The sequence below is a fragment of the Gamsiella multidivaricata genome (genome assembly GCF_025024155.1).
Source record: "Gamsiella multidivaricata strain RSA 2152 chromosome Unknown BC939scaffold_37, whole genome shotgun sequence".
In the NCBI taxonomy this organism is placed as follows: Eukaryota; Fungi; Mortierellomycota; class Mortierellomycetes; order Mortierellales; family Mortierellaceae; genus Gamsiella; species Gamsiella multidivaricata.
In genome coordinates, this window is record NW_026251745.1 from 277,039 (window position 1) to 303,800 (window position 26,762).

Genomic DNA, 26,762 nt, shown 5'->3' on the forward strand with positions numbered 1-26,762 from the left:
TGTTGGCGCACCGTGAGGGCTACATCTGTATTATGTATATTTATCTCAAAGACCCATGTTTCCAAGCGCGCACAGCAGCGCCAATGGGCTACACAGCACCAATGAAGACAGGTCTCAGACCTGGGCGTATTTTCGCTCTAGAAACAGAGCACAGGAATCTTAGGTTTGAAACAGAATCTATATTACACCGCCGATGGCCTATCGTTTCTTCAGCCTCATCTGACAAGCGATGTCGGGTGTGTCCTTGACGCGTCTTCAAGCTTAAACTGTTCAGCCGCCTACGCGAGAACCCAGGGACTCATTCCCGATTTCAATGCAACTTCTTACTCCGGCTCTTGTTCGTGGCCCCCGAGGTCCAATTGCTTGACACAACTAACCCCACCTATCGTGGGAACCACAGCATATGGGATTCAAAGGCACAGAGGCTTCCACACCACGAACAACCCCACAACTCCTTTTATTCCAGAAGATGACCCTTCCGCTGGTTATCCGGATCCCGTCATAAATTTCACAGGCAAGGTACTGCACTAAAAGGAAGGTAAACGGCTGAATCTTTGTTGGCACTCACGAATATTGCCACTTACTATTCGGGCAGTAATATAATATCGAAACGAATCATGCTCTTCAAGTCTTGAGAGCTCAAAACTATCCCAACAAGCCCCATCCGTTGGCATAAATGGGTCTTGACCTTTTTACAGAGAACGTGGTCTGGATGAGTTGGAGGAGGCTTAATTACCAATCTTCCTTGTTAACTGAACACAAACACTGTTCAACTCAGCACGGAAGAGCCGTAGCATGCATGCAGCCATAGTCTATGACCACTCGCATACCTGTAAGATGTATGTGCCGCTGACTTTATTTCCATGGAAGAAAAAAAAGGCCGCATGCTCCCCTAGCTTTGCGCTGCAGTTCCTTTTGTCCCACTCAGCATTCAGAGACCTCGGCCTGCCGTGTCGAACGAATTGATAGAGCGCTCGCGATTTCTACCCCGATCAAGGTCCTCCTCTGCGCCCCGTCCGATAATGCTGCACCGGGGACAATGGCGTGCATCCAATTTTGCGTGAAATCGGAATGGAATAACCTTAACTTTATTTTCCTATACAGAACAGCCAGTCCGCACGCGCGCAATTGCTTCTCCTGTATCTCCTCTGTGCATGTTACGAGTGAGCAGTATACGTTACAATACACCCCCTCACTCAGCACCGGCATAGCTTGATACTCGCCTCAAGGTACTGACTGTGTTCCCAGATCGTATAACCGCCTGTCTGACGTGCGAACACGTTATTTTCGGACGCATCCTTCCTCGTCCCACGCCACTGAGTCTTGCTTTCCATTGGCTGGCGCCCTTTCAGTAGGTGTGGCCAGGGCTAGAAATGAGGCGTGTTCGATGCTGCTGTCACTGCCCGACAGCCTATAAAAACCCCTTCCTCGCACCCTTGTTCTTTTCTGCCCATCAGCATCAGCTTCCACCTCATCTTCCAAATACTCCTCCACCCTCAAAACCACCTCCTTTCTCGTAAGTATCCACATCTATTTCACCTCCCACATCCAGTCTGAGCTACTCATTTCATCGAACTAACGCGCTCTCATTTCCCCTAAACTTCATCCGTGCATCGTCCTTCCCAAATCGACCTACGGCTGAACCCACCTCCGTAATAACGATTCTTCTCCCAGACGCGTCTCGACAGGTATCCAGCAACATGCACAAGTCTCTGGTTCTCCTCGGTGCTTTCCTTTTCAGCGCTGTCGCTGTCCAGGCCGGTCCTCTCCCCGGTGGCTCCTGGTGCAACAAGCCCAAGAACGAGCCCTTCTGGGGCGCTTCCACCACCAGCTGCTGCAACGGTTGGATGGACAGCAACCGCCGTTGCCACGACATCCCCAACTGCCAGGCTTTCTACACCTGCTGCATCGACAAGTGGCACAGCGCCAACAAGCCCACCGACTCGTGCTAGGGGCTGATGTCCTCTTTGTGACCCCATGTAGCACCTTCCTAACTCTCCCAAGGGAACTGCGCTCCTGGAATTATCTGTACCAATGAAAGAAATAAAGAGTGCTGACAGTATTCCCTATCGTTTTACTGTTGTACCTATCGCTTTGCTGTTGTAATACGACCACTGAAACGGCTGTAAAGAGAGCAAAAAAAACTAAAACCATGACTTGCGCCGACTAAGTTCATTCACGCGCGACATTGCTAATGCGTAGGCTTGGTAAACTAAAGCCAAATTCAATCGGACAGGATATTAGGGATCCTGTCTGAGCGGCTGACAAAACGCCAGAAAGTGTTCGCCCCTTACCTTCTCTCGTCCCGGTACCTTCCTTTTAGTGTGGTGGCAAAAGAAAGAGGCCAGTAATGGATACAAACATTCGAAGCGACTCTTGTATTCTGCATCAAGATATCTACATGAATCTTTCAATACCTAGTGACCTATGAAACATAGCCGTGAAGTATCATCGTGTTCACTGTCTCTTCCAAATGTCAATGATCTCAGTAAATCAGTTTAGCGGTTCTTCTCACCAATTTCAAGGTGGACAGTCAAGGAGGCACTCTTCTGAGTAGGACTGAAGGAGCAGTCGACAGTCAAGTGAGCTGGAGCTCCCGCCATGTGAGTGTCTGGAGCATGTTTTTTTTTTTTTTCCTTGTACTTTGTCCCTACGCACTTTTTCGCCTTCACTTTCTCCGCCTGTGTCTTTCAACTGGGATCCAGTCTGGGGTTCTCTTCATAGAAGAGTGGCGTGATTTATCAGTAAAGGCAAAATTCATATGAGACGCCTCAAAGGCGTGTGTAGTACAGGCATCAGGTAAGATCTATTTCCACACAGCAAGTTCGCTCGTGGATTATTAGTTCAGGCGGCCTGCGTCAAGCGGCAAAGATCTCGCGCTTTACATATCTCGTATGTATTACTGGGATTTTTTTTTTTTTTCATGAAGCACAGCGTTCGTTCTCTCTTTGATGCTCTACGTTATATTGGCCTCGCCCGTTCGTATTTGGATGGACTATCAGAGGCACCAGGGAACGCAAATCGCGACCCTTTTTGAAAGAAGCATTGAAAAATATTCTCGATAATGTCATTCAAGATGAAAAATCCAGCCAGAAACAAGATCCAAGACCTCATGGATGTCCCCGCCAAAGCCAAAGCCAAAAAAAAAAAAAAAAAAAAACCCCTGGGAAATGGATATAGTCGCGCGGGATATGCCGTATAAAAAATTGCATGGTCCTTGTGTACACGTCTGACTGTCTTTAATATTTATTGCCTGCAAAAGGACGCGCAGATACGAAAACGATTAACGACAAGGTCTGAAGTATTTATTACACTTAAGAGTGCGAGAAGCATATGAAAAGTCTATTCCTGTTTGAGTCGGCCTCTGAAGGTTGCGCTGCATTGAGTTGTTCCTGACGATATACAACTGTGACCTGTATGATCCTGGCAAATGGTTTGGTATCTTGGCTCGCTCTTTGTAGCAGAAAGTCCACTTGTTTTTGCTTTTCTCGAGATACGCTACATCGAGAACTGTGATGTACAGAAAATGAATAGACCGCTCGTATCAGCAAAAACATTCAACGCGCTATATGCGGGAATCGTTTGATTGTGCTGTTGAATAACGTTAGAGTAGAGGAGAGGGGGGAAAAAAAGGAAGTCCTTTTAGCGGTAGAATTACACGCGCCGAGAAGGGGCTCACCTTTGAGCCACTGCCGGAAATGCCTGACAGCGCCCACATAGCCGGTTACTCCTGTGGAAGACACAGGACACGTTCAATGCACTACGACAGCCATTCTGTATCGCGAAGACCTGGGTAATGCCTCTAGGGTCTAGCGGAAAGAGTTGGGCGTGTCAAGCAGCAAGTGAACAGTGTCTACTGGTCTGCATCGCGAAGAGTGTAGCATGCGCGCTACCACAACCATTGGCCGCAACATCAAAGAACAAAGCGGTGCAGTGTGGGGATGGATGAAAAATATAATAAAACCAAACGCTATTTCGAGCCAATCAGGGAGTTAGTGCGGAAAATTTCAGGTTACCTGATTTGCAGAGGTTTTTTTCCAGGAAGAAGGGTAGATCGCAGAAGCTCTTTCCACAACCCAATTACAAAAGCTCTTTTCACAGAGGACGAGTGGCGGGATATTTTTGTGTTCGACGATTTTACTCTTCCGAAGCTCCCTGCCGAGACCTCCACACATATGTAGCGCTTGAAGGCATGTATGCTGTAGAGTCGTCATGCTGCTTCCATCCATATCCCAGAAGAGGACCAGTTCGCATGTGAACTGGTGCAATCGACGTGTGTGAACTAGTTGTGTTTGTTGTATTTATTGCAGCTTGTTCAATATGTATAACTGAAGCTACATATCATCTTCCCTCTCTCTACTATCCGCACTCTTTCAGGGACAGATTAAACATTATAGTGCGTGACATCTAGTCGCGACTGTACATAGAGAACGTTGAAGCTCCAGAGTCTTTGAACTAGAGGTCATATTGACAAACGGCGAACATTGGTTTGTAGAGGGAAGGCTAATACGCATTTTAATGATGCAGACTTCGATTCGGCGATTGTACTTGAAAATGAATAGGCGTTTCTAGTCAAAAGTTTTATGTTGCGACTAGATGCTCGGCACTGTATGACGCCGTCCTCGCTCCTCCTAGATGGCCTGTCAGAGGCATTTTTGGACGTACAAGTCTTGGCCCTTGTGGAAGGAGGGCCTAGAGTCGAGTCGGCGGAGAAATAGGGACCGTGGTCATGCAGATGTCCATGTTAAGGCTAAGCGACACGAATGGAAGTTGGACATGGTGGCGCGGGATATGCTAGAGAGGAAGGATTGGTTTGTGGTCGAAAGTATGAAGGTTTGGGATGAGAAGGCTACCAAATACTTGAGACAGAGTGTGATGTCTTTCGGGAGCTTCACATGATTGCGATGCACAGGAACCATGAGGCTAGGAACGCAGCTTTCAGCTCGCAAGCCAGGTTCTTCAGCCTTTATGCAGGCGGTAAGTCCCGAACGCAACGTTTGTGCATCTTTAATGCGTTTTGGCAAATATTAACGTGTATCGCTCTTTAGATCGCGGTTTCAGGACGTTTGAGCTGTGCCCAGCAGGTCCGGAGTCGTACGTCACCCTTTTCAAGGCGTACCCTTCCTACAAGCTCCCCGAGACAATGAAGGGCTTGGTCCCTCAATTCCAGAGCCTCACGCATTTGCTGCAGGTCAGAGTAAGTACCCGATGGCGCTGTAGGCTATGGTGATCATCAACCTTTGCATTATGGCAATTAGATACTAACGTGCCCTACTCAAATATTAGATGTGTATGCTCGCCACCATCCGGCTTTACCAGAGCCTGAGGAGCCAAGAGCAGGAGAAGCTAGCAGGAGAGGATGATGTTTTCGTGGATGATGACGATGACTGGATATACGAAAATCATACAATCCATTGCGACGATCCCACCCTAGCATCCTCTCCTATCACGTCCCCATATCCGGAGTACGGCGAGATCTGAAATAAGCGTATGCCGTGGGGCCAATGTTTAATGCATTTCCTTCATATACATGAGCAATAAATGTTGCTTGTTATTGCCTGCTGGATAAGGACAAAAGTTTATTTCCAGATAAAGATGATTTAGAGAGGGAGCTGCTGTACAAAATGGTCTTTTAGCCAAAGTGCGTAGAAAGTGCTGATGGCACGAAGATGCATCTTCCTGCAAGGAAGGTATGGGGCGAGTTGTCGGGGGGTTTGGGTCCTAGTAGCTCTCTGAAAGAGTCGAGGTAAGGGTTGCGGACCATGACTTATATGGGCACCCAGTTGCCGGTGCTCTCGTCCTTTTCGTATTTGTGCTTGACAGCAGCCCAGGCCACCTTATGGGCGGTCTGCTCCTGCGAAGCGTCATCTCTGCGGTCTTCCGGGTGGCGGTACTCGTCCCAGGAATGGTTGAAGGCCGCCAAGTAGATCTCTTGAGCGTGCTTGGGAAGGTGGCTCTGCACAGCCTTTGGCAATTCGCCGATGTCTTTGTAAGGCATGGTTTTTTATTTTCGATCGAGCGCCTTGGTTAGGAGCGATATAGCAATGAGAAAGTCGAAGGGTCTGAAGTTGTGGAGGAAAGAGAGAGTGAGAGAGAGTGTGTGAGAGTGTGCGAGAGAGGGAAAAGGAGAGATGGCATCAGATCAACGCAATAGATTTCAGACCGCTAGCCTGGTTTGGATCAGGTGAAGCACCTAGGATGTAGGACGCTGAAGTTGGTGGCGCCATGAGTGACACCTTTGAACAAGGCTGATGAAACTCAAGGAGCGAATGCACGGCATATTGGATGTGCTTGAGACAGCTGTATGGAGCAACCTTTGTGGCGTACTAGACTTGGTCCCGTGTCGGATATGTGTATTTGTGGAGGGACTGGTCTGCTGGGAGCATGCCCTGGACTGAATGACTCAGGAGAGAGGAGTAGTAGTCTAGAGTCTAGTGTGTGTGTGTGTGTGTGTGTGTACGTGGATGTGGATGTGGATGTGGATGTGGATGGAGGCACACAAACGACAGAAGCAGGCTCACAAGGAGAAAAAAAAAAAAAAAAAAAAAAAAAGAGAGGGCGAGAGTGGGAGACCAGGACAAAAAAGGAAGGAGGGCCATTTTTTCACACGGGCAAGGTTGTATGTCTCTGGCATAAAGACAGCAGACAGGGCAGAATAGGGTTTCGCAAGGAGGGAAAGGCACGTTGGACCGCTGGATGCGACGGGCTGGATGGGTGGGAGTGGATGGGTGAGCAAGGCGGCGAGTGGGGGGGAGGGGCAGAGGGGTGTGGGTGACAGGACGCATATAAAATATCCATTTCCGCCTTCCTCTTCCTTTTTTCCTTTCTTCTTTCCTCTCCTCCTTCACTCCCACTCCCTCCTCCCTCCCACGCCCCCGCATTCTCTCCTCTCTTCCCCCCCTCTCCACGCCACCGTTTCTGTATACTGCTTTCTAATCGTACCACATTACTACATATAATGTCTTCCATGTTGCTCGCCCGTCTCTCCCAGAACAGGACCACGCTCCTGCGCTCTGCCGCCTCCAGAACCGCCATCCGATCCATGGCCGTCCTCAACTACTCTTCGTCCTCCAAAATCAACCCCAAATACAAGGCTATCTTTGATCAGCTCGATCTCCAGTTCGACAACAAGGGTGTCTTCAACGGCACCTGGGGTGGATCCGGTCCCATCGTTGAGTCCGTCAGCCCAGCAGATGGATCCGTCATCGGACGTGTTCAAACCGTAAGTCTCATCTTTCTCTCTTTCTCTCTTACACATATTCTCGTTCCCAGAAAACACCAAAGAAAGTAAAGAGTGGGCGGATAATGACTGTATTTCCTAACCTCCCTGTCTTCATGCAAATGTAGGGTTCGCCCCAAGATCTCAACGAAACATTGAAGAAGATGGAGGAGATCAAGGTCATGTGGCGCGAGACTCCTGCCCCCAAGCGTGGAGAGATCGTTCGTCAGATGCGTGATGCCCTCAACGAGAAGTTGGAACCCCTCGGTGCGCTGGTTTCGTTGGAGATGGGCAAGATCTTGCCTGAGGGTAAGGGCGAGGTCCAGGAGTACATCGACATCTGCGACTTTGCTCTCGGTCTCGGTCGCACCTTGAACGGTCAGGTCGTCCCCAGTGAACGTCCCGGACACTTCATGATTGAGCAGTGGAATCCCATCGGAACTGTCGGTGTCATCTCTGCCTTCAACTTCCCCGTGGCCGTCTATGGTAAGGAGATCAATCTCCATCCCCCATGTCAGCGGTCGATTGGAGTGACTCCTTTTTTTCTCTACTGCTCAAATCGTAACCTAACACTCGATCTATTTTTTTCACGTAGGATGGAACTCGGCCATTGCTCTTGTTTGCGGTAACCCCGTCGTCTGGAAGGGCGCACCCACCACCAACCTGTCCTCCATCGCTGTTACCAAGATCCTGGAGAAGGTTCTCGTCAAGAACGGTCTCCCCGGTGCCCTCTGCTCCCTAGTTGCCGGAGGTGCCGATGTCGGCCAGGCCATGGTCGAGGATGACCGCGTTAAGCTGCTGTCCTTCACCGGCTCCACTGCCGTCGGTCGCAAGGTCGGCGAGACTGTCGCCAAGCGCTTCGGAAAATCCCTCCTCGAGTTGGGTGGCAACAACGCCATTGTAGTCATGGACGATGCTGATCTCGACTTGGCCCTGCGCTCCGTCTTATTTGCCGCCGTTGGCACTGCAGGCCAGCGCTGTACTACCACCCGCCGCTTGCTCTTGCACGAGAAGATCCATGACGAGTTCATCGAGAAGTTGGTCAAGGCATACCAATCCATTCGTATCGGCGATCCCCTCGAGGCCGGTACTTTGTGCGGACCACTCCATACCAAGGCTGCCGTTGACCTTTACAGGAAGGGTATCGAGGCTGTCAAGTCCCAGGGCGGCAAGATCCTCACTGGTGGCAAGGTCCTCGAAGACCGTCCCGGCAACTTTGTCGTGCCCACTATCACTAGCATCTCTCCCGATTCTGATGTTGTCAAGAACGAGATCTTTGTGCCCATCCTCCACACCATGAAGGTCAAGGACTTGGACCATGCTATCCAGATCAACAACTCTGTCAAGCAAGGTCTTTCGTCCTCGCTCTTCACCCGCAACCCCGCCCATCTCTTCAAGTGGGTCGGACCCTCTGGATCGGACTGTGGTATTGCCAACATAAACCTGCCCTCAAGCGGTGCCGAGATTGGTTGCGCCTTTGGAGGCGAGAAGGAGACCGGTGGTGGACGCGAGTCTGGATCGGATGCTTGGAAGCAGTACATGCGTCGCAGCACCTGTGTCATCAACTACTCTGGCGAGCTTCCTCTTGCCCAGGGCATCAAGTTTGAGTAAAGGACGCGGAGCAGCATCGGTAACAACAGCAACAACGACAACAACAAAATAGAGATTCATTAAAAAAATCATACTTGTACATACCATACACACAGCATACATTCGCTTGCAAGATTTGTTTTATATTTATATATTCTTGGTTTTTTTTATTTTTTGCCATGTTCCTTACGAAGATGTTTCCTGCTCGCTAGGATGCTCGATTGAGGCCATGTGCTTTAGCACATCCTTCTTTGTGATCAAACCCAGTAACTGCCCATGCTGCGTACATAGCACATAACGAACTCCCTACAAGAGCAAATTGAAGGATCGATGTGTTAGCAGAGATAACCAAACCAACATCACGTAACGAAAGCACGCAAAAAGCACAGCAAGTGCATTACCAATCTTCGGAAGATAACAATGACCTGATCCATCGGGAACCGGTGCGACACTGTGATGGGCGTCTGATCCATCCACAGTCGAAACTCTATAAACGCCGGCGTGTTCTCCAGAATCGGTACCACATTACCCGCAGGTGTGTTTCCGGGCAAGTTTCTTCTCCTGGCCTCATCGATCGCGTATCTCAACTCGGTCCTCGAGATGTATCCGACCAGCATCATGTCCCGAAGAGAGTTAACAACCGGGTAACCCTTGTAATGCGTCTCATGCAGCAGATTATCGAGTGAGTCCAGTGTGTTGCCGGTTGCCGTAACGACCACGATATCCTCGACCGGTGTCATAACCTGAGACGCTGTTGTATTCAGTCTGTACTGCTCCTTGTCGTCCAGGAACGGGTATCCACAGAGGAGAATAATACCGTCAAAGATACCCTCCTTGCCAAACGCATCGCCCACCCATTTGCTTGTCATGACTATGGTTTCCATATATAACGAGAGGATTTAAGCCATACATAGAAAGCAGGATTAATGCGCGCGTTTTTTTAGCAGAGCATTGCAAAAATCCCAAGAGAGGTACACTCGAGAGCTACAAGCTTACCAACAATCATGATGGGAAGGACGTAGGTTAGAGCACCGGTCAGCTCAAACATGATAATCACCAAGGAGACCGTCATTCGCGTTACGCCTCCCATAAACGCTGCTGCCCCAACCATGGCATACGATCCGGGCGTGACGCAGGGGACATCCGGAAGACAAGAAGCAAACAGCCAGAACCCAGGATGACTCAGCTGCCATGACTGGACAATAATACCAAGCGCACGACCAAAGAGCGCGCCAATAACCATAGAGGGCATAAAAATGCCTGCAGGGATAGCTAATCCAAACGTTAGGATTGTCAACACACCCTTGACACCACTCGCAGAAAGGAGTGAAAGCACTCGCAAGGTGGCCCCTCCTTCACTATAAACGACATTATCGAAAACGAATTCATCGGTCAGTGGTGCGTTTGATGAGAGCTTTTGAAAGCACGTAGGCAGCCCTTGTCGTCCACATACTCGCAAAGGCCATGATAGTTTGCTCCGCCATCGCATTCACGGAACAGATTGGCCAGCAACTCGGGAGATTGCACTCTAAAGCAAGAATGGGCATACCGGATTAATGTAAGTAAAGTATGTCCCTGCAGAGGCATTGAACGCCTTACAATTATTACCAATAAAGAATAGATGATTACCGAGTGAAAATGTTCAAATATCCAACAGCTGCTGTGAGCAAGCAGACCGCAAAGACTTCATAGATAGGAAAGATTCTCAGCCAGGACGTCTTGCGGAATGCGGCCAGGCGCAAATTCATCCTGATAAAGAATGCACCCCAAAGACCCTATTAGTTTGAAGCAAAAAAACAACAACAACCTTATATTGTAAGTCGAAACATTGCAAATATGTCCAGCAAGAAGAGCAAAAACCAGATCACTTGCCCCGAGAATGCCCAGGAGCATGTAGAAAAACATCTCAAATCCATGCCAGTCTCGATTATACGAGACTTGGAACACCACCAGCTTCTCAGTCCTGAACGGGTCTATCAGCTTCAACGCCACTGCAGCAGCCATGGCACAGAAGAACGAGTGCCACATCGTATCCGACGAGAAATAGTACGACATCTCCTCCAGTGAGAACACAACTCCTCCAATGGGCGCACCAAACGCGACCGAGATACCCGCTGAAGCCGCCGCTGACAGAATCTCTCTCATCCTGGCCTCATTCTTCTTGAACTTTGGAAAAATTCTCGGTAGAATGTTGCCGATACAACACGCAATATGAAGCAGTGGTCCTTCCTTGCCGAGTGAGAGTCCTGCAGCTGTGGAAAGGACCAGCGTAACTGTCTTAATAACCAGTGTTTCAAGTCCCAGGTAATGTCGAATAACAAATCCGCCCAGAATGGTCTTGACCTCAGGAATACCCGATCCTTCTGCATAGGGAGCGAATGTCTTGACGAGGTAGGCCGCTGTTGTTGCGAACATGAGCGCAAATATGATGTAGAAGATGTAGCCAACAACAAACGTAGCACTGTTCCAAGGAACCCAATCTGTGCAGGTATCCGTTTCTAAACGCAATGAATGTAGCCTTGGATTAGCCAACCCATACGGACAATGTAAAAAAATAGAAAAATAAATCAGTTTGCAGTATTTCAGCGGTTGGGACGTACCATCGAGTCCCCAACAACAAAAGTTCCTGTTAAGATAGAGCGCTGTGTCGCAGTAGCCCTCTTTGATGTCGCCAAGCCATTGGGAGGCAATATCTGATCCGCCTGCAACGATACCGGCTGCAACTCCTACTGCCAAGACAACAATCCATCCCTGGACCCAGTCGTACATGACCGCAATCTGACCAGCCAGTCCTGGTTGGTGATGAAGCCTCCTGATTCGCTGCCTCTCCTGTGCAAAATCGTGGATCCAATCTATCGAATACGAGCAATAAAAAGTTGAATGAGTAACGAAAGATTTTTTTTTATTAGAAAAAAAGAAAACAGCAGTATTCCTCAGCTCCTTACCGATAGTTGTAAAGTCATCGTAGGCAACTCTCATTCCCGTTCCCTCGACCACCCAATCCACTGCATCGTCATGATAGGGATTCACTCCTCCAGGGTAAATAGGACTTGGATCGTTCGATCTCGCGGCCGGGTCATGATGATCTGGGGTATCATCTCCGTCCTCGTCACCCTGCCCTCTATGTCCGCCCATGCTTGCATTGCCATTTCCTCCAGAATGTGATCCACCCTGCTGTTGCCCGAACGAGGATGCCCTCGGGAAAAACAGCTTCCCTGGATACCGCGAAGAAGGCATTCTGGATCCAGACACAAAGGGTCCCATTCCTAACCGTGGAGAGGCCGTGCTGCCGCTCCTTCCAGGACCACCCAAACCCGAAGACGCATTTATGTTGCCTGTAACACCTAGTCGATTGAGGAATGAGCCAGTCCTGGTCCTTCTATTGTTGTCCGGTTGATTCCTGTTTTTGAAAAAGTTAAAGTCATGGCGGCTCCTATAATACCAGATGTCCCGAAGAACACAGATAAAGGTCAATCATCTATTCCTCGCCATGCACAATCAAGAACAATAACAGATACAGAGCGCTTACTCAAGTCCACGGATTTGTTCCTGCGGATGCAAAGGCGTCTCTGAATTCGCATCCTCTTCTTCTTCGTCTTCGTCCTCTTGTTTGTCGCCATTATCCAGGCCATCACCGTTTCCATGGTCACCATACTTTGATCTCGTCAGTTCCTGAAACGTCGCAGTATGGTTCTTATCTTTCTTCATCTTCCTAAGCTTCCCCTCCCTGTTCCCTGAACCCAATAGATTCTCCTTCCTTTCTCCATATCCGTCATCTTCGTCATCATCCTCAGGTCCAAAGAGTGGTTTCCGACGAAAACCCGATCCACCCAGTGCCAGTCCCAATGAAACGGATCCCTTTTGGATTGCAGGGCTCATCCCTGGTTGAAGACGCGGCGACTGTGATCCGGACGATGTTGGTGCCGAGGTGGCCGAGGCTGTGGCGCTGAATAGTGGAGATAGTTGCGGTTGCTGCTGTTGCACCTGAAGACCGAGCTGGTCACCGATATGATTGGGCTCTAGTGGTTTTGATGGTGACGACATTACATTAGAGGAAGGCGAGCCTGCTGTCTGGGGAGCGCTGGGAGAAGAGGAAGAGTGCTGCGGCGAATCGATCGCGTTAAAGAACGCATCGACCTCATCCTGTCTCAGGTTACTCATTGCTGTTGTTTTGTATGGTGTGATGCTGTGCTTTTGCAAGGATCTCTAACAGATGTCCTTGCCAAGCTAGTCTGTCGTTATGTTGAAGCCAAGGAGTGCAAAGTCCGCTACAGCTCTTCCGTTGATTCCTGGCGGTCGAATGAGTGCCGTTGTAGTCGAAGTTGCTCTTAGACGGCGACAATGGTGAGCAGTCGAGTCCAGCACGGTTGATTGTCGCTCTGTTGGTTCGTTGCGTTGAAAGACAGTGACGGGACGACTAACGCGACTTCACACAGCCACTACATGCCACAACTTGACCGTCCTTTTTCCTTTCTGAGACCCGTACGCCCAAATACAAAATCAATTGACATCCCTTTCGGTATTGACCTTCCAACTCATTTAAACAGTAAAACAAAACGTTTATTACTTGAATAAGACACAGCGAAAACAGTGAAAAAAAGACGATGCTCTCAATCTCCCTACGACATCCTCGTCTAATAATAAGGCTGCTGCGGCTGTTGTCCTGGCGGTGGCATGAACCGACGGGGCGTTGGGGGCGCACGCGACGACCTTGATCCATATGTGTCGTGTGTGCCTGGTGGCCCGTTGTGCCTTGCATCGCCATGCGCACCTCCGTATCCATGGTGAGGCCCTGTCATATGTCCAGGAGGGCCCATATGTCCACTCCCTGCTGCGCCTGTCCAAGGAGCACCACCCCAAGGCGTTGAGCCCCATGGTCCTGCCGCTGAGGAAGAAGAAGGGTGGAGAGGCTGCTGCATTGGAGGCATCGCGGTATGGTGAGCGACCACGGGTTGGTGTGAAGGATGAGGCTGGTAATGGTGATGATATGCGCTTGGATGCGAGGGTGTGTGATGTGGATTTCCGTATCCGCTACTGCTGCCATTATAACTGTTGTAATGTGGGCGGTTGCTTGGTGTAGATGATGTTGCAGGAGCCGCAGAGGCAGCAGCGGGCTTGGGTCGACTCCGCTGCATCATCATTTCCTTGAAGCTGTTGCAGAGCGAGACAACATCCGGGCATTCTTTTTTGCTAGGGCCCTTCAAAACGTAGTGCTCAGGGAAGACCTTGATACTCCACTCCTCGATGGGACGGCTAGCACCAATCTTGAAAACGAGCGAGAAGTAGCCTGGGTACTTCCGGTCCAATGTGAATCCGTAGACGGCTGCTCCTGGTTTTGCCTTTGTTTGCGTGTCTAATGATTGCCCTAATGAGTATGGGGTGGTATAAATGGTTAATATGGCGACAATACAAATGAAGAACTGCCACGGAAAGTTTGAATTGCGGCGATTGCAGCACTTACTGAGTTCAGCAGCGTTTTCCTTGTACTTGGGATTAGCCATAAGCGACTCCGTCTTGCTCAGGATCGCCTCAATGTGAGATACCAAAAGTTCGTCCAGATCGCTGTACTTTGAATTGTCAATCTTGAGGGTCTTGCCTAGGCTGACATCGTCCTTTTTGTCCATTTCCAGAATATCTATGACAGAAGTAATAGATGATAGCTCTGATTAGTATCTGTTGCTATCGCAAACATCCTGCTTTGTAACATGTCTAAGAGGCAGGTCTGCATACCGAAATGCTTGTAGAGATCATCTGCCAGCTTGACTGTCACTGACAAATGGTCGACCCCACGGTTCGAAGGCCTAATGACAAGCTCGCCTCGGCTCTTGTCCGACAAGTACTGGACTGCCTCCTCTGCATTTACGTTCTTGAACAAAGGATGTGTAATCTTGCGCGGCAAAAAATTGCTCTTCTTGACACTTGTCTTGATCTGGTTCATGGCCTTTTCCTCCTCAAACTGATCAAACATCCTGTCCTTGGGCAACATACGGAGCTTAGTATCGCCATGTCGGAGCTCGCTCTCCTTACAAGACAAATCCGCAAAGAACTTTTCCTTGTCCAAACGCAGAATTTTGACTTGCAGAGTCTGGCCCTCAGATAGGGCATCAGATATGGAGCCAATCTTGGAATCGGATATGTTCATGATGGCCAGGATGCCATCGATACCGCAATCCAGGCGACACATGGCGTTTCTGTCTCGGATCCTACTCACCAGTGCGGGGACAATGAAGCCCTCCTTGAGCGTCTGATCTGTTTCTCCTGTCAACATCGTGAAGATTTGGTCAGGTGTAGCACGTTCGAATGGCCGACGGGGGTCGCGGAATGGATGCTGCAGCTCAACCTTAATGGTCTCCAGAGTCATGCGTTTGGGCTTGTGCTGGATCACCTCGAGCTGATGTGCATAGTCCTCCAACAAAAGCTCGTTCAGTTTTTCAGCGCCATCGTCCCTCATCAATTCCTCGACATGTTGGGATGCGTTCTCGTATTCCTCCAGACCCTCTTCGTCGATCTCCAGAGCGTCGGCTGCCATCTTGCGGGCTAGGTTGTAGTCCTCAGAGTGAATACGCGTCTCGTCCAAAACATCTCCGCCATAGTTGGTGTGCACACGGAGAAAAGAACAACAGTTCATGAAGATGTTCCATGTCAGGAGTTTGCGGAAAACAAGATCTCCGCGCTTGTCTAGGCTGCCATTGTGCTGATCGGCCTCAATACTCTTGATCAGACTCTGTGCTTTGCGAGGGCCGAGACCACAGATGTATTGGAGCATGTAGGCCTTGTAGGGCGAGTCGACGACGGCGTTGAAGTCGATACCAACAGCGTTGATAATGTTGATCAATGCACGATCCAATAGTTCTCGAAGGCGATCCCCGCCCACAAGGTGTTGCAGGGGATGTTGGCGGATGTTGATCAGGTCTTTTCCAAGAGCTGCGTACTCGTTCATTGGGTTCTGTACAAGCCGGGCCAAGCTAATGCAGTAGCGCGTAAGGGGATTCGCCTCGGGGAACTCTTCCATACCCCTCTTGGAGTTTTGATAGAGTCGCGCCACCTCATCGTTGGTCATGATCACTGAAACATCATCCCCTCTCAAGTCGCGGAGGTCATTAACAACCTTCTCGACTTGCTCTAGCAACCGCCTCGTCATAACCGTAAAGCCACCGACAACAACGACGTCCGGACGACGGTTGTCCAAAAAGTCCACTAGTTCCTTCTGTGCCTTTGTCTCGCGCAGACTATCTAGCTTCAGATGATCGGCAAACTTGCCCTTGTCGTCTAGGAAGGCCACCTGAATAGCATCCTTGTTCGTTCCTGCTCCGTGTGAAATCGCGACAACTCTGGGAGCATAGTCGCGGTCGTATGTGACGCCTCGGGGAGCGTATGGCGCAACATTTAGTTTCTAATGGTAGAGAAGTAAACAGAATGTACTCATTAGAAAAATGTATAGACATAGGAAACCAGTGATTGCACAGAAGGAAAGATCGCTTACCTCTTCCAAACTCATTTGGCATTTCTTGGCGACCCACTCCTCTGCTTGTGATCTCAGCTTTTCACTCAGGCCACGCTCCATGAGACCAAAGACGTGGTCCTTAAGCGCACTCGTCAGGATCTTGCGACGCAGATCATTCCATTTCTGAGAAATCTCTGAATAGTTATCGCTCAGGAAGTAGTCAAAGACACTCTGAAGGTATGTAGTTTCGTCCGGCAGCTTGATCTCAACCTTGACCAGACCCTCAGACTGGGCTTGAAGAATCTGTAGATATTGGCCGTCATGAAAGTCGCGAACGTACTTTTGTGCCAATCGCTTGAACGGATAATACGGGTGCAGCTCATCAATGACGGTGGCACCCTTTTCGGTTGGGGTAACGGAAACACAGGCAGCACTCTCATACTTTAAGCGAATCGCTTTCCGGACTTGAGGATCGACGGCTACCTCATGTGAGATCATGTTCATGGCCATAGTGACAACTCGGTCCGTCGAAGGGAATCCCCGCTCAATGTACTTCTCAGCAGCTTCCTGTGGCAGGATGCCAATATCATCAGGGAAGAAGCGCTTGTTGCCTTCGATAAGGTTGGTTCCGAATTCCCGAGCCGACAATCCGAAGTCCTTAATGAAGTCAGCGAGCTGTACCCGCTTCGTGGTATCGTATGCGCCTCCGGAACCAGGTCTCTTGAATGCCTTGGTCTTGTCGATCTGCTTTGAGAATCGCAAGTTGATGTAGTCTGACACATCCGTCAATTCCTCCAGTCTTGTAGCCTTCAACAGTGAGTCGCTCAAATAGTCGTCCTGAATCTCCATACGGTCCATGAGCGCCTTGATGGCCTCTCGACGCTCCAGGAATGAACGGAACTTGAGATCCAGGTCATAAATATACCAGAGATCTTCACGCGACAAAAGTTCCGTCAACTGCTGACCATCGACCATGGTGAAGTAGTCTCGACGGTGGGTTTCGATGAAGGGTACCTCCATGAGCTCCTGTGACATGAACTTCAGGACGTTATTGACGTTCTCTGTCTGGAAAGCGGGTTGATCAACAACCCTCCTGTTCTCGTTCAGTTGCGTCGTAATCCAATAAGCCTCCTCTTCAATGTCATCGTCACTCAGCTTTCTGTCAGCCTGAATACCGGGACGGAGCTGTATGCGTTCAGGTACGTCCTTGACGCGAATAATTTCGTCCTGGTCCGTCATCATCCTTTCAGCCAAGACGCCTGGTTCGAAAACGTCCTTGAGGCGAGGCTCGGGCTTCTTTTCATAGTACATATCGTCTCCATTCTCCTTGCCGAGAGCATATGCGTAGTTTTCTCCATCCCCAAAAACTTCGTACCATTCACCCCAAACACTGTTCGCATAACAGTAAAGCAATGGGCAATGTTAGTAAATCTCGTTTTGTTTTGATCGCATAGGACAAAGGCCGATCTCAGACCAGCGTCTCCTTACTCTTCACTCAGGCCATCGATAGGCGCCCTCCTTGGTCTGGGCTTGGCGGGAGCCTTTTCACGACGATCGCGTCTTCCGTCATCGAGGTCCTCGTCTTCTTCGTCGTCGTCGATGAATCGATCCATTTCGTCGTCATAACCGCCACGGTCATCCATACCCTCATCGTCCTCGTCATCAAAAATCTTTTGAAGTGCATCGTGTCGAGTGCCAGGCGTTTCCTCATCCTCATCGTCATCTTCCTGTCTGCGCTTCTTCAGCCGTTTGAATTTCTATTTGGGAGATAGAGCATTAAAATGTTAAAAAATGCCTTCATAATATAAAAAGGGTTCCTGAACGCATCGTTGATCTTGATGTTCATACTTCTGGACGTCTGATCTTGACTCCTGTGTTCTCTTCCATTAGGTCCAGATCTTCTTCGTCAAGGTCCTCCTCTAGATACAAGAAATTGAGTAAAACACAGGGATCAGCTTAGTAATCAATTTGTTGCTAGTTTTCAGGAAGCAGTGCTGATCAGCGTCGTCCAGGTTCATGTCTTGTCCATGCACTGCTCTTACCGACGGCCTCCTTTCTTCTCTTCTTTTTCTTTGATCGGCGGACGATCTCTTCATCCTCTTCATCCTCTTCATCGTCGTCTACAATGAATCCTTCTCTAATCTGGAAAATAATAGGTATGAAAGTAGGCATTAGAAGGTAAAGGACATGATCTGGGCCTCAGTGCAAGGAGGATAGCAGAAGAACACCATGCAAAATTCCGAGTCTTACTCTCTTCATCTCCTCCTCGTCGTCCTCTTCCTCCTCAGAGTCATCCTCATCGCGATCGCTGTCGTCATAACCGACATCCTCGCCCTCCTCGTCAGAGTAGTTCCTTCTGTCTTCGTCGTCAGACATCGTGTGTTTGAAGGATGAATGTGCGGAAAGTTGTTTCCAATAAGCTTGAACCTGACGTTATCTTCAGTCTGATGAGTGAGATTGTTCCCGGTCCTGGTCCCTGCTACGTTCCTTTGTTACGTGCAAGAATTATAACAAAAGGGGTTTGATGCGGTTGTCTGTGGATCCTTGCTTCCTTGCTGTTCTTTCCAAGAGATTCGATCTCCAAGACGTCACAGATGTGGAGGTTGAGAGCTTCTTGGAGAGATTGCAGGTGGTGTTAGAAATAGCGAGCGCCGAAGAGAGAAGGGAAGGAAGGGCAAGAGGAGAAGCGAAAGAGATGGATGCATCTATTTCGCGAGAAACGACAGAAGTGACGTATCTGAATTGGCGGATCATCGTACACAAATAAGGTTGATCCTGCTCACCTTCGCCCAAAATAGGGGACCAAACGGACAACGCAACGGTCAACGCATTTCGTATATACATTTCCCATCAACCATCACATCCCGTCTACTGATGACAATAGATACACCTGGCTCATCTGCAGAGTCGCCTAGACCGCTTAGGGTCGCTTTCATTCATCCGGACCTCGGCATCGGTACTGACAGCAAACAATATATCCTCAAGTGGGACCTCGCCCTTTTATGTCAAGTCGTTCTGTTGACTGACTAGCCTTCGGGTATCCATTGATATTCTCGGCCGCAATGTCTGTAGGCGGCGCAGAAAGGCTTGTTGTCGATGCAGCAGTCGGCCTTCAGAACCTTGGCCACAAGGTCGTCATGTATACCTCTCACCACGATACCGCGCACTGTTTTGAAGAGACACGCGATGGTAAGTCTTCAAAGGCCACAGCAGCTGCGAAATGACCGTTTAAAACTATCGAAAAACGATTGACTGAACTCGATGGAGACTCATGTGTAACCCACATTTAGGTACATTGACTGTACGCATTGGCGGTAACACGATCGTTCCTCGGACGATCCTCGGTCGTTGTTATATCATTTGTGCCATCCTCAGAAACCTTCATCTGGCTGTAACCATGTGGTTGCTCAACAGCGCTGCGCCAGAGAATGAAAAGCTCGATGTCATCATAGTCGATCAGCTCTCGGTGTCGATTCCGTTATTAAGATGGACGGGCGCGAAGATCTTTTTCTACTGTCATTTCCCCGACAAGTTGTTAACCAAGCGCGAGTCCTTGCTTAAAAAGGTTTATCGAATGCCTGTGGATCTCATCGAGGAGCTTACCACAGGTATGATGCCAGACCCATCTGGAATGCTTTCATTATAGAGTACCATAACGGCGGTTCAGAGCAATGAAACTGATTTCGATCGTCGGTCAAAAAATCTTGCATTGTGATAGGCATGGCAGATGCGATTGTGGTCAACAGCAAGTTCACAGCCGACATCTTCAAAAAGTCCTTCAAGATGCTTCACCAAGTGCCTGATGTTCTCTATCCAAGTATTCAATTCGACAAGTTCGACAGGACAGTGGATCAGGATTTACCAGAAGTCAAAGTTTTGACAGCAATTAACAAGATTACATTTCTGTCGATCAATCGCTATGAGCGCAAGAAGGACATCAGGCTTGCCATTCATGCATTTGCACGACTTCTTCAAGACAACAGCAAGAATGACATCAGCACAGTTCAGTCCCTTCGGTTGGTCATTGCAGGAGGATACGACACCCGAGTGACTGAGAATGTGGAGTACCATAAGGAGCTAGTTCAGTTGGCAGAGCAGAAGTATGGTCTCCGGACTTGGACGCTCTCATCTGGACAGTCGGACAAGGCAGTTCCAGAAAGCACACAAGTCTTGTTTCTGCAGTCAATCTCGGATGTTCAAAAGCTGTATCTTTTGCAGACGGCTCGTGCTTTGTTATACACGCCGACAAACGAACATTTTGGGATCGTGCCTGTGGAGGCCATGTATATGAGGTGCCCCGTCATTGCCGTCAACTCGGGAGGACCTACAGAGTCGATCTTGCATGGCAAGACTGGATTCCTGTGTGAACCGAAAGAAGAGGTCTGGGCCAGCACACTTCAGACTGTGCTCGAAAAATCGGATCAGGAGCTGAGAGAAATGGGGGAGGCAGGACATGATCGCGTGGTTGGCCTGTTCTCTTTGGCGGCGTTCGTTTCAAAACTGAACGGGATTCTGCTTCAACTGCAACAGGGATCGGCGGCGTTGGAATCCTATGGCATGTTTGGAGCTCTGCGGCCGTTATTTGTCTTTACTACAGTGACCATCGCCTTATCCATCATACTTTATCATTACGCACAGTAAATACACCCGAATCGGTAGCGCACGCTCTTAAAAGGGCTAGCTTGAAGGAGTGATTGGGTCCATAGATGAGGTGCCTTCATTTTGTTTGTGATTTGCAGATTTAAGTTTATTTATTGACTACACGCTGCAGTACTAAAATGCCATAAACATACAGCTATGGCAACTTGGTTCGGCGGCGGTGGCGATGCTAGAAGCTCTCAATTATCGACAAATAGTTGAAGCTAGGATGTTTGAGAAGAGTTACAGGACCTGTAGTGGCTCACTTGAGAGTCTATGCTTGGTCCCAGGGTACGGGGCGTTGTGTTGACATCATCGTTTCATCTGGCCCGTGTGCGCGGTAAATTACTTGCCTTACTTGCTACCCGCTATATTTGAGGTTGTTGGATAGGCGAGATGACGAATAGTGCTTCGAGCTGCGGTTGATAATGCTGCTCTTCCTGTCCTCATGGCCTGGAATCTTCTTGTGTTCTAAGGTGAGCTGGATACGCTTGAATACAACGATGCGCCCCTTTTCTGTGTGGAGACGGGCCGAGGTGGATGATGTAGGGGATTCCACTGACGTAGACGTTTTTTATGAATGAACTCACGCGCTTTGCCTGAAGGGACAAAGAGTGCCTGTTTAGCTTTCTTTTTTCTTTGTCTGGTTCGATGTTGTTCAGTCAAGATGGATGTGCCACGCTTTGTCTCGTGAAACATCCTAATATGTGTGAAAAAAATTGGCGGCAAAAGGTAAATAGTACTTGACTCCTGCACCGCCCAAGACATTTAGGGTTATCCGTACCCCCTCATTCACTGGGAGCAATTGCGCTTTATTTGATGGACAGCATGGCAGCACTTGCAAAAGGTATCACCTCTAGCTAGATCTCAACACAGTGGCCATGTGGCGGTACTCATCGGCCGATAAAATGTGCTGTTAAACACGCCATTTTTTTCTTTCTTTTTCCCCGCGCGACAACTATCCCAACGACAAACTTCGATTTTCGGCTGTGGCATGTGTGACAAGGACACGTTTCTAGGTTGCATCTCTTCCCTCAAACGGGGTATCGTTTTTCAGATTGGAGCTGTACTCTATTTATACATGTCCAGGAACGGTGTTGAAGCGACACTAGTAGCGAGGTATGGTCACGCAAACGAGGAAGGGAGGAATGACGATGCGGAGTAAATCGACAGAAGGTCGGAGCGATATAGGTACATATGGCCGCTAAAAGATGACACTGCCACAGGAACAGACACAGGTCAGGAATCTATTTTTATTCGCCAATGGGCGAGGACCAAAAGTCCTTTTTGGAATCGAAGTGGACTTGGAGCACAGCCCATGTCATTTTAGTGCTGGCACATTTATGAAGGTCTGCGAGGGAGAAGGCGAGAGGATAGCAAGGAGAAGGAAAGGAGAATGGAGAACTGGTGGATGGCGCCAGGTGGGAGACGCTAAAGGAAGAGAGGGTGGCAGGGGTTGCAGCTGATAATGACGAGGAGGAGTTTGCTCCGGTCGATTTCTCCCCTATTTGTGTTTGCGTTTTGTGTTTGGAAAGAAAACAACAACAACAGAGTTGGGCTGGGCACTCGTTCGACCGCGAAGACAGCCTCCTCACCCCTTTCCATCTTCAAAGGTGTCGCGGTATAAAATAAAGGACACCCCTGGCAGACCACCCCTTCCCTTCCCCCCCACTTCCTCTTCCTCTGCTCCTCCCATAATCCCCACTCCCTCCCTATCTCTTCTTTTTTCGCTCTTCGTTTGCTTTGTTGGTATCGGTCTTCTGTATCTCCTCCCAGTCTTCCAGGTACGATCATCGGTGGATCACACTTCGAGATGTCGCAGTATTCATCAGCTGCAGCACCTCATTGTCATCACCTCCCATTGTCATCATCTGGTCCATTCCAGCATACACTTTGAATCCCTTGACCTATGGTTCCCCAAAGTTATTTGTTTGCCCACAATAATTAACATCAATTGCCCTTGCCTCTTTGTCTACTTGACCTTAGACCGCTTCAAACACAGGGATAACTGAACAAGAGTATCGACATGTCTCGCTATCCCCCTGGACAGTCGTCGGATTATCCGATGCAGAACGTCAATGTGCAATATAATCCCAACGCAAATCCGTTCGACGACGAACCTCAGCGCAACTACGGCCAGGATGCACCCTTGCTGCTCTCGTCCGGCTACAGCAACAATAATAACAACAGTGGCTATGCACCCAGCCCAGCCATGGCTCCTGGATTCATTGCACCCTCGCCCTATACCCCCTATCAGCAGCCATTGGGTGTTCCCTCCCCTCATATGAACCAACAAAACCCTTTCACCAGCACACCCGACCTTGGCCAGCAGGTCCCACCACATATCCAGTTCGATATGTCCGGTGGTGCACCAGCTGGTCCGGGCGCTCTCCCTCCAGGTACCCCAGACACGCGCCATTACGGTCCCGCGCCTGTAGCACAGCGTCGTCGATACCAGACAACCAGGAAGGTCAAGCTGACCTCGGGTAACCTGGTCCTGGACTGTCCTGTGCCAAGCAAATTCTTGAAGACACTCAAGCACCAGGAGGGCGAGGAGTTCACGCACATGCGCTACACTGCAGCTACCTGCGATCCCAACGACTTTTCAGCCGAAAATTATACCCTGCGACCCCTGTTGTTAGACGACCAGCCCCGAGAGACAGAGCTGTTCATTGTCATGACCATGTATAACGTAAGTGTTTATTTTATTTGTTTTTTTTTTTACCGTGCTCCTTATTCCCGCTGTTTCATGGGCAGGGACGACGAAACAACATTATTCCCCAAGCTTCAAACCATAAAAAGAAATCAAAGCCAGCACCCAACGGGAAGAATGAGAAGAAAAAAATTCTACTAGTTTGCTAGCCCGAATAGCAGAACGCCTGTCTCTCCTGTCCTCGGCCAACACTGACATGGTACTCTTTTTGTTTCTTAAACGCATTGGAAATGCCTGTTAATAGGAAGACGAGGTCCTGTTCACGAGAACCATGCACGGTGTCATGAAGAATATTCGCCACCTGACCACCCGCGACAGGTCCCGCACCTGGGGCCCTGATTCGTGGAAGAAGGTCGTTGTCTGCATTGTGTCCGACGGTCGTACAAAGATCAACCAAAAGACCCTCAACGTCCTCGCCGCCATGGGTGTCTATCAGGATGGGATCGCCAAGAACATTGTCAATGACAAGCCCGTTACCGCCCATATCTACGAGGTAAGCAGGAAAAAAAAAGAAAAAGAAAAAGAAAAAAGGACCCACATACCGAGTTTATGTATTATGCGCAGAAATTGACAATCCCCTCCCCCTTTCTTTCCCGCAGTACACGACCCAGGTCACCATCGACCCTGAGATGGGCCGCTCTGGCCACGACAAGGGCTATGTCCCAGTCCAGATTCTGTTCTGTCTGAAGGAAAAGAACGCCAAGAAACTCAACTCTCATCGGTAAGTGGCCCGTGATCTATTATTGGCCTTGTGTGATTGGGCTGTGGTCGCTAGTCCAATGGCTTTCGTTATCCCATCTGTCCTATGAGATGGCATCCTCTCACACCTCCCCTTTCTGTCCCGCGTACTCCACAGCTGGTTCTTCAACGCCTTTGGCCAAGTCTTGAAGCCCAATGTCTGTGTGTTGCTCGATGTCGGTACCCGTCCTGGCTCGACCTCGATCTACCATCTCTGGAAGGCCTTTGATCTGAATTCGAACGTTGGAGGCGCTTGCGGTGAGATTTGTGCTATGTTGGGTCGCGGCGGTAGCCAGCTACTTTCGCCTTTGGTCGCCTCGCAGAACTTTGAATACAAGATGTCCAACATTCTGGACAAGCCTCTCGAGTCCGTCTTTGGTTATATTTCCGTCTTGCCCGGAGCCTTCTCTGCCTACCGTTACCGTGCTCTCCAGAACGATCCCACAGGTCAAGGTCCTCTCGAAAAGTACTTCTTGGGCGAAAAGTTCCACGGCTCGGACGCCAATATCTTCACGGCCAACATGTACCTGGCTGAGGATCGTATTTTGTGCTTCGAGCTGGTCGCTAAGAGAAACAGTGCCTGGGTGTTGCAGTACGTCAAGTCTGCCTACGGTGAGACGGATGTGCCCTCTACTGTGGCAGAGTTCATCTCGCAGCGTCGTCGTTGGTTGAACGGATCCTTCTTCGCTTCGGTGTACGCCTTGGTTCATCAGTTCGATATCTGGCGATCAGATCATTCGACTTCCCGCAAACTGTTCTTCCATCTCGAGTTCTTCTACAGTGCTGTTTCCTTGTTCTTCTCTTGGTTCGCTTTGGTAAGCAAGAGCAAAAGCACACATTGCGATCCTGATCCATGGCTGCTACTTTCAATTTCACTCTTGCTAACATCCGTTTATGATCATCTTTCTAATTTCCAGGGCAATTTCTACTTGACGTTCTATATTCTCGGCAACGCTATGGTCTTTATGCCCGGCCCTGATGGCACAGTGGAGCAGGCGAGTCCCTTTGGTGAAAATTCTGCCGGCTTGTGGATCTTCACCGTTTTCCGTTACATCTACATTTTGCTGATCATTGCTCAGTTCATCATGAGTATGGGAAACCGACCTCAAGGATCCAACTGGGCTTATAAGTCATCGATGGGCTTCTTTGCAATTTTGATGGCCTATATGTTGTTCGGTGCTGGATATATGACTGTCGCAGGAATCAACGGTGTTCGGGACGAAATCGCCAAGGGCGACTCGGGCGAATCTGCAACGTCGCTTTACTTCCAAAACGCCATGTTCCGCAACACTGTCATCTCGCTGGCTTCAACTTATGGACTGTACTTCTTCGCCAGTTTCTTGTTCTTGGAGCCCTGGCATATGTTCCACTCGTTCATCCAGTACATGTTCATGGTGCCTTCGTACGTCAATATCTTGAACGTCTATGCGTTCTGTAACATCCACGATATCTCATGGGGTACCAAGGGAGACACTTCGGTTGCCACGGATCTGGGTGTTGCCAAGAAGACTGCTGAGGGTAATGTCGAGGTTTCGGTGCCGACGGACAGCCACGATATCAACAATGCATACGACGAAGCCGTCAGTGCCCTGTCGATCAAGACGGTCGAGGTGAAGCAGCATCGTGATGCCAAGACCAAGCAGGAGGATTACTACCGTGAGATCCGTACTCGTGTGTTGTTGACCTGGATCATGAGTAACGCTCTGTTGGTAGCATTGGTGACCTCGACGGCATTTGGAGACTTCAAGACCAGCAGTACAGTGTATCTGGGTATCGTCCTCTGGTCGGTCGCTGGTCTGGCATTGTTCCGATTCTTCGGAAGCGTTACCTACATGATTCTGCGACTCTTTAACGGTCGCATTGTCTAAGAGAAGCTACCGAATGCATTTATATACATATACAACCTTGTAGAATAGCTGGAGCAGACGGAGGGGGGCATCTTTTTCTTTTCTTTTCTTTTTCTAGTTTACATGTCATTTTTATTCATCGTACTTCATTCCGTCATAAAGACATTGGTCTTCAACAAACATTCGAAGAGCCGTTGAACGATCTACGCGTAAGAAAAAAAACACTGCCAAAAGTCTTTAGTCCGTCCATACCTTTCTGTACTATCATAGCACAGCCAGACCCGCGCATCACCAGCACGAGATATAGTCTTCATGCTGGTCCTGCAGCGCACGGACGCGGAATTACGATCGTCCCCTCCAAATTTGCCTTTCACAACAGCACTCCAAAAAAAAAAAAAAAAAAAAAAAAACTTTTGTAAGATGAATATAGTGATTCTCACCGGTGAAAAAATAATGTTACAGGGCATAAAAAAACGAGGTTCTCTTCTCACTCTCCTGCTCGCCCAAACTATGGATGTCATTCACATAATTTAAATGCGCATTCAAGCCCAGCAGTAACATACAAACCACAGT

General features: G+C 49.2%; 8 protein-coding genes across 8 annotated transcripts; 4 read left to right on the plus strand and 4 right to left on the minus strand.

Moving 5' to 3' along the window:
- Nucleotides 1-1,456: 1,456 nt before the first annotated feature.
- On the plus strand, nt 1,457-2,068 carry BC939DRAFT_453424 (uncharacterized protein). Its single transcript, XM_051555923.1, has 2 exons — nt 1,457-1,516; nt 1,675-2,068. Exon 2 carries the CDS (start codon nt 1,701-1,703, stop codon nt 1,950-1,952), a length of 252 nt encoding a protein of 83 aa, XP_051411693.1. The 5' UTR covers nt 1,457-1,516; nt 1,675-1,700; the 3' UTR covers nt 1,953-2,068.
- A 3,478-nt stretch (nt 2,069-5,546) lies between these two features.
- BC939DRAFT_453427 (chab family protein) lies at nt 5,547-6,212 on the minus strand. The gene has a single exon (XM_051555924.1). The coding sequence runs from the start codon at nt 5,996-5,998 to the stop codon at nt 5,768-5,770; it is 231 nt and encodes a 76-aa protein (XP_051411694.1). The 5' UTR covers nt 5,999-6,212; the 3' UTR covers nt 5,547-5,767.
- Nucleotides 6,213-7,042: 830 nt separating this feature from the next.
- On the plus strand, nt 7,043-8,830 carry BC939DRAFT_484216 (aldehyde dehydrogenase; the record flags this gene model as incomplete). Its single annotated transcript, XM_051559240.1, has 3 exons — nt 7,043-7,222; nt 7,348-7,705; nt 7,815-8,830. The coding sequence occupies 3 exons, from the start codon at nt 7,043-7,045 to the stop codon at nt 8,828-8,830; spliced, it is 1,554 nt and encodes a 517-aa protein (XP_051411695.1).
- Nucleotides 8,831-8,995: 165 nt separating this feature from the next.
- On the minus strand, nt 8,996-11,944 carry BC939DRAFT_397809 (chloride channel; the record flags this gene model as incomplete). Its single annotated transcript, XM_051552385.1, has 8 exons — nt 8,996-9,115; nt 9,211-9,680; nt 9,806-10,167; nt 10,263-10,337; nt 10,439-10,584; nt 10,670-11,307; nt 11,410-11,661; nt 11,755-11,944. 8 exons carry the CDS (start codon nt 11,942-11,944, stop codon nt 8,996-8,998), a joined length of 2,253 nt encoding a protein of 750 aa, XP_051411696.1.
- A 390-nt stretch (nt 11,945-12,334) lies between these two features.
- Nucleotides 12,335-12,970, minus strand: BC939DRAFT_477668 (uncharacterized protein; the record flags this gene model as incomplete). Its single annotated transcript, XM_051558694.1, has 1 exon — nt 12,335-12,970. One exon carries the CDS (start codon nt 12,968-12,970, stop codon nt 12,335-12,337), a length of 636 nt encoding a protein of 211 aa, XP_051411697.1.
- A 395-nt stretch (nt 12,971-13,365) lies between these two features.
- Nucleotides 13,366-19,004, minus strand: BC939DRAFT_411623 (SH2 domain-containing protein). The gene is made up of 8 exons (XM_051552941.1): nt 18,504-19,004; nt 18,296-18,395; nt 18,102-18,172; nt 17,742-18,010; nt 16,293-17,643; nt 14,540-16,202; nt 14,271-14,444; nt 13,366-14,174 (listed from the first exon to the last, which is right to left on the minus strand). Exons 1-8 carry the CDS (start codon nt 18,627-18,629, stop codon nt 13,444-13,446), a joined length of 4,485 nt encoding a protein of 1,494 aa, XP_051411698.1. The 5' UTR covers nt 18,630-19,004; the 3' UTR covers nt 13,366-13,443.
- Nucleotides 19,005-19,049: 45 nt separating this feature from the next.
- Nucleotides 19,050-20,955, plus strand: BC939DRAFT_453434 (alpha-1,3/1,6-mannosyltransferase ALG2). Its single transcript, XM_051555925.1, has 4 exons — nt 19,050-19,209; nt 19,326-19,442; nt 19,544-19,861; nt 19,972-20,955. The coding sequence occupies exons 1-4, from the start codon at nt 19,128-19,130 to the stop codon at nt 20,892-20,894; spliced, it is 1,440 nt and encodes a 479-aa protein (XP_051411699.1). The 5' UTR covers nt 19,050-19,127; the 3' UTR covers nt 20,895-20,955.
- A 1,697-nt stretch (nt 20,956-22,652) lies between these two features.
- BC939DRAFT_453436 (chitin synthase 2) lies at nt 22,653-26,596 on the plus strand. The gene is made up of 5 exons (XM_051555926.1): nt 22,653-23,583; nt 23,849-24,097; nt 24,204-24,325; nt 24,461-25,157; nt 25,260-26,596. Exons 1-5 carry the CDS (start codon nt 22,918-22,920, stop codon nt 26,208-26,210), a joined length of 2,685 nt encoding a protein of 894 aa, XP_051411700.1. The 5' UTR covers nt 22,653-22,917; the 3' UTR covers nt 26,211-26,596.
- The last annotated feature ends 166 nt before the right edge of the window (nt 26,597-26,762 follow it).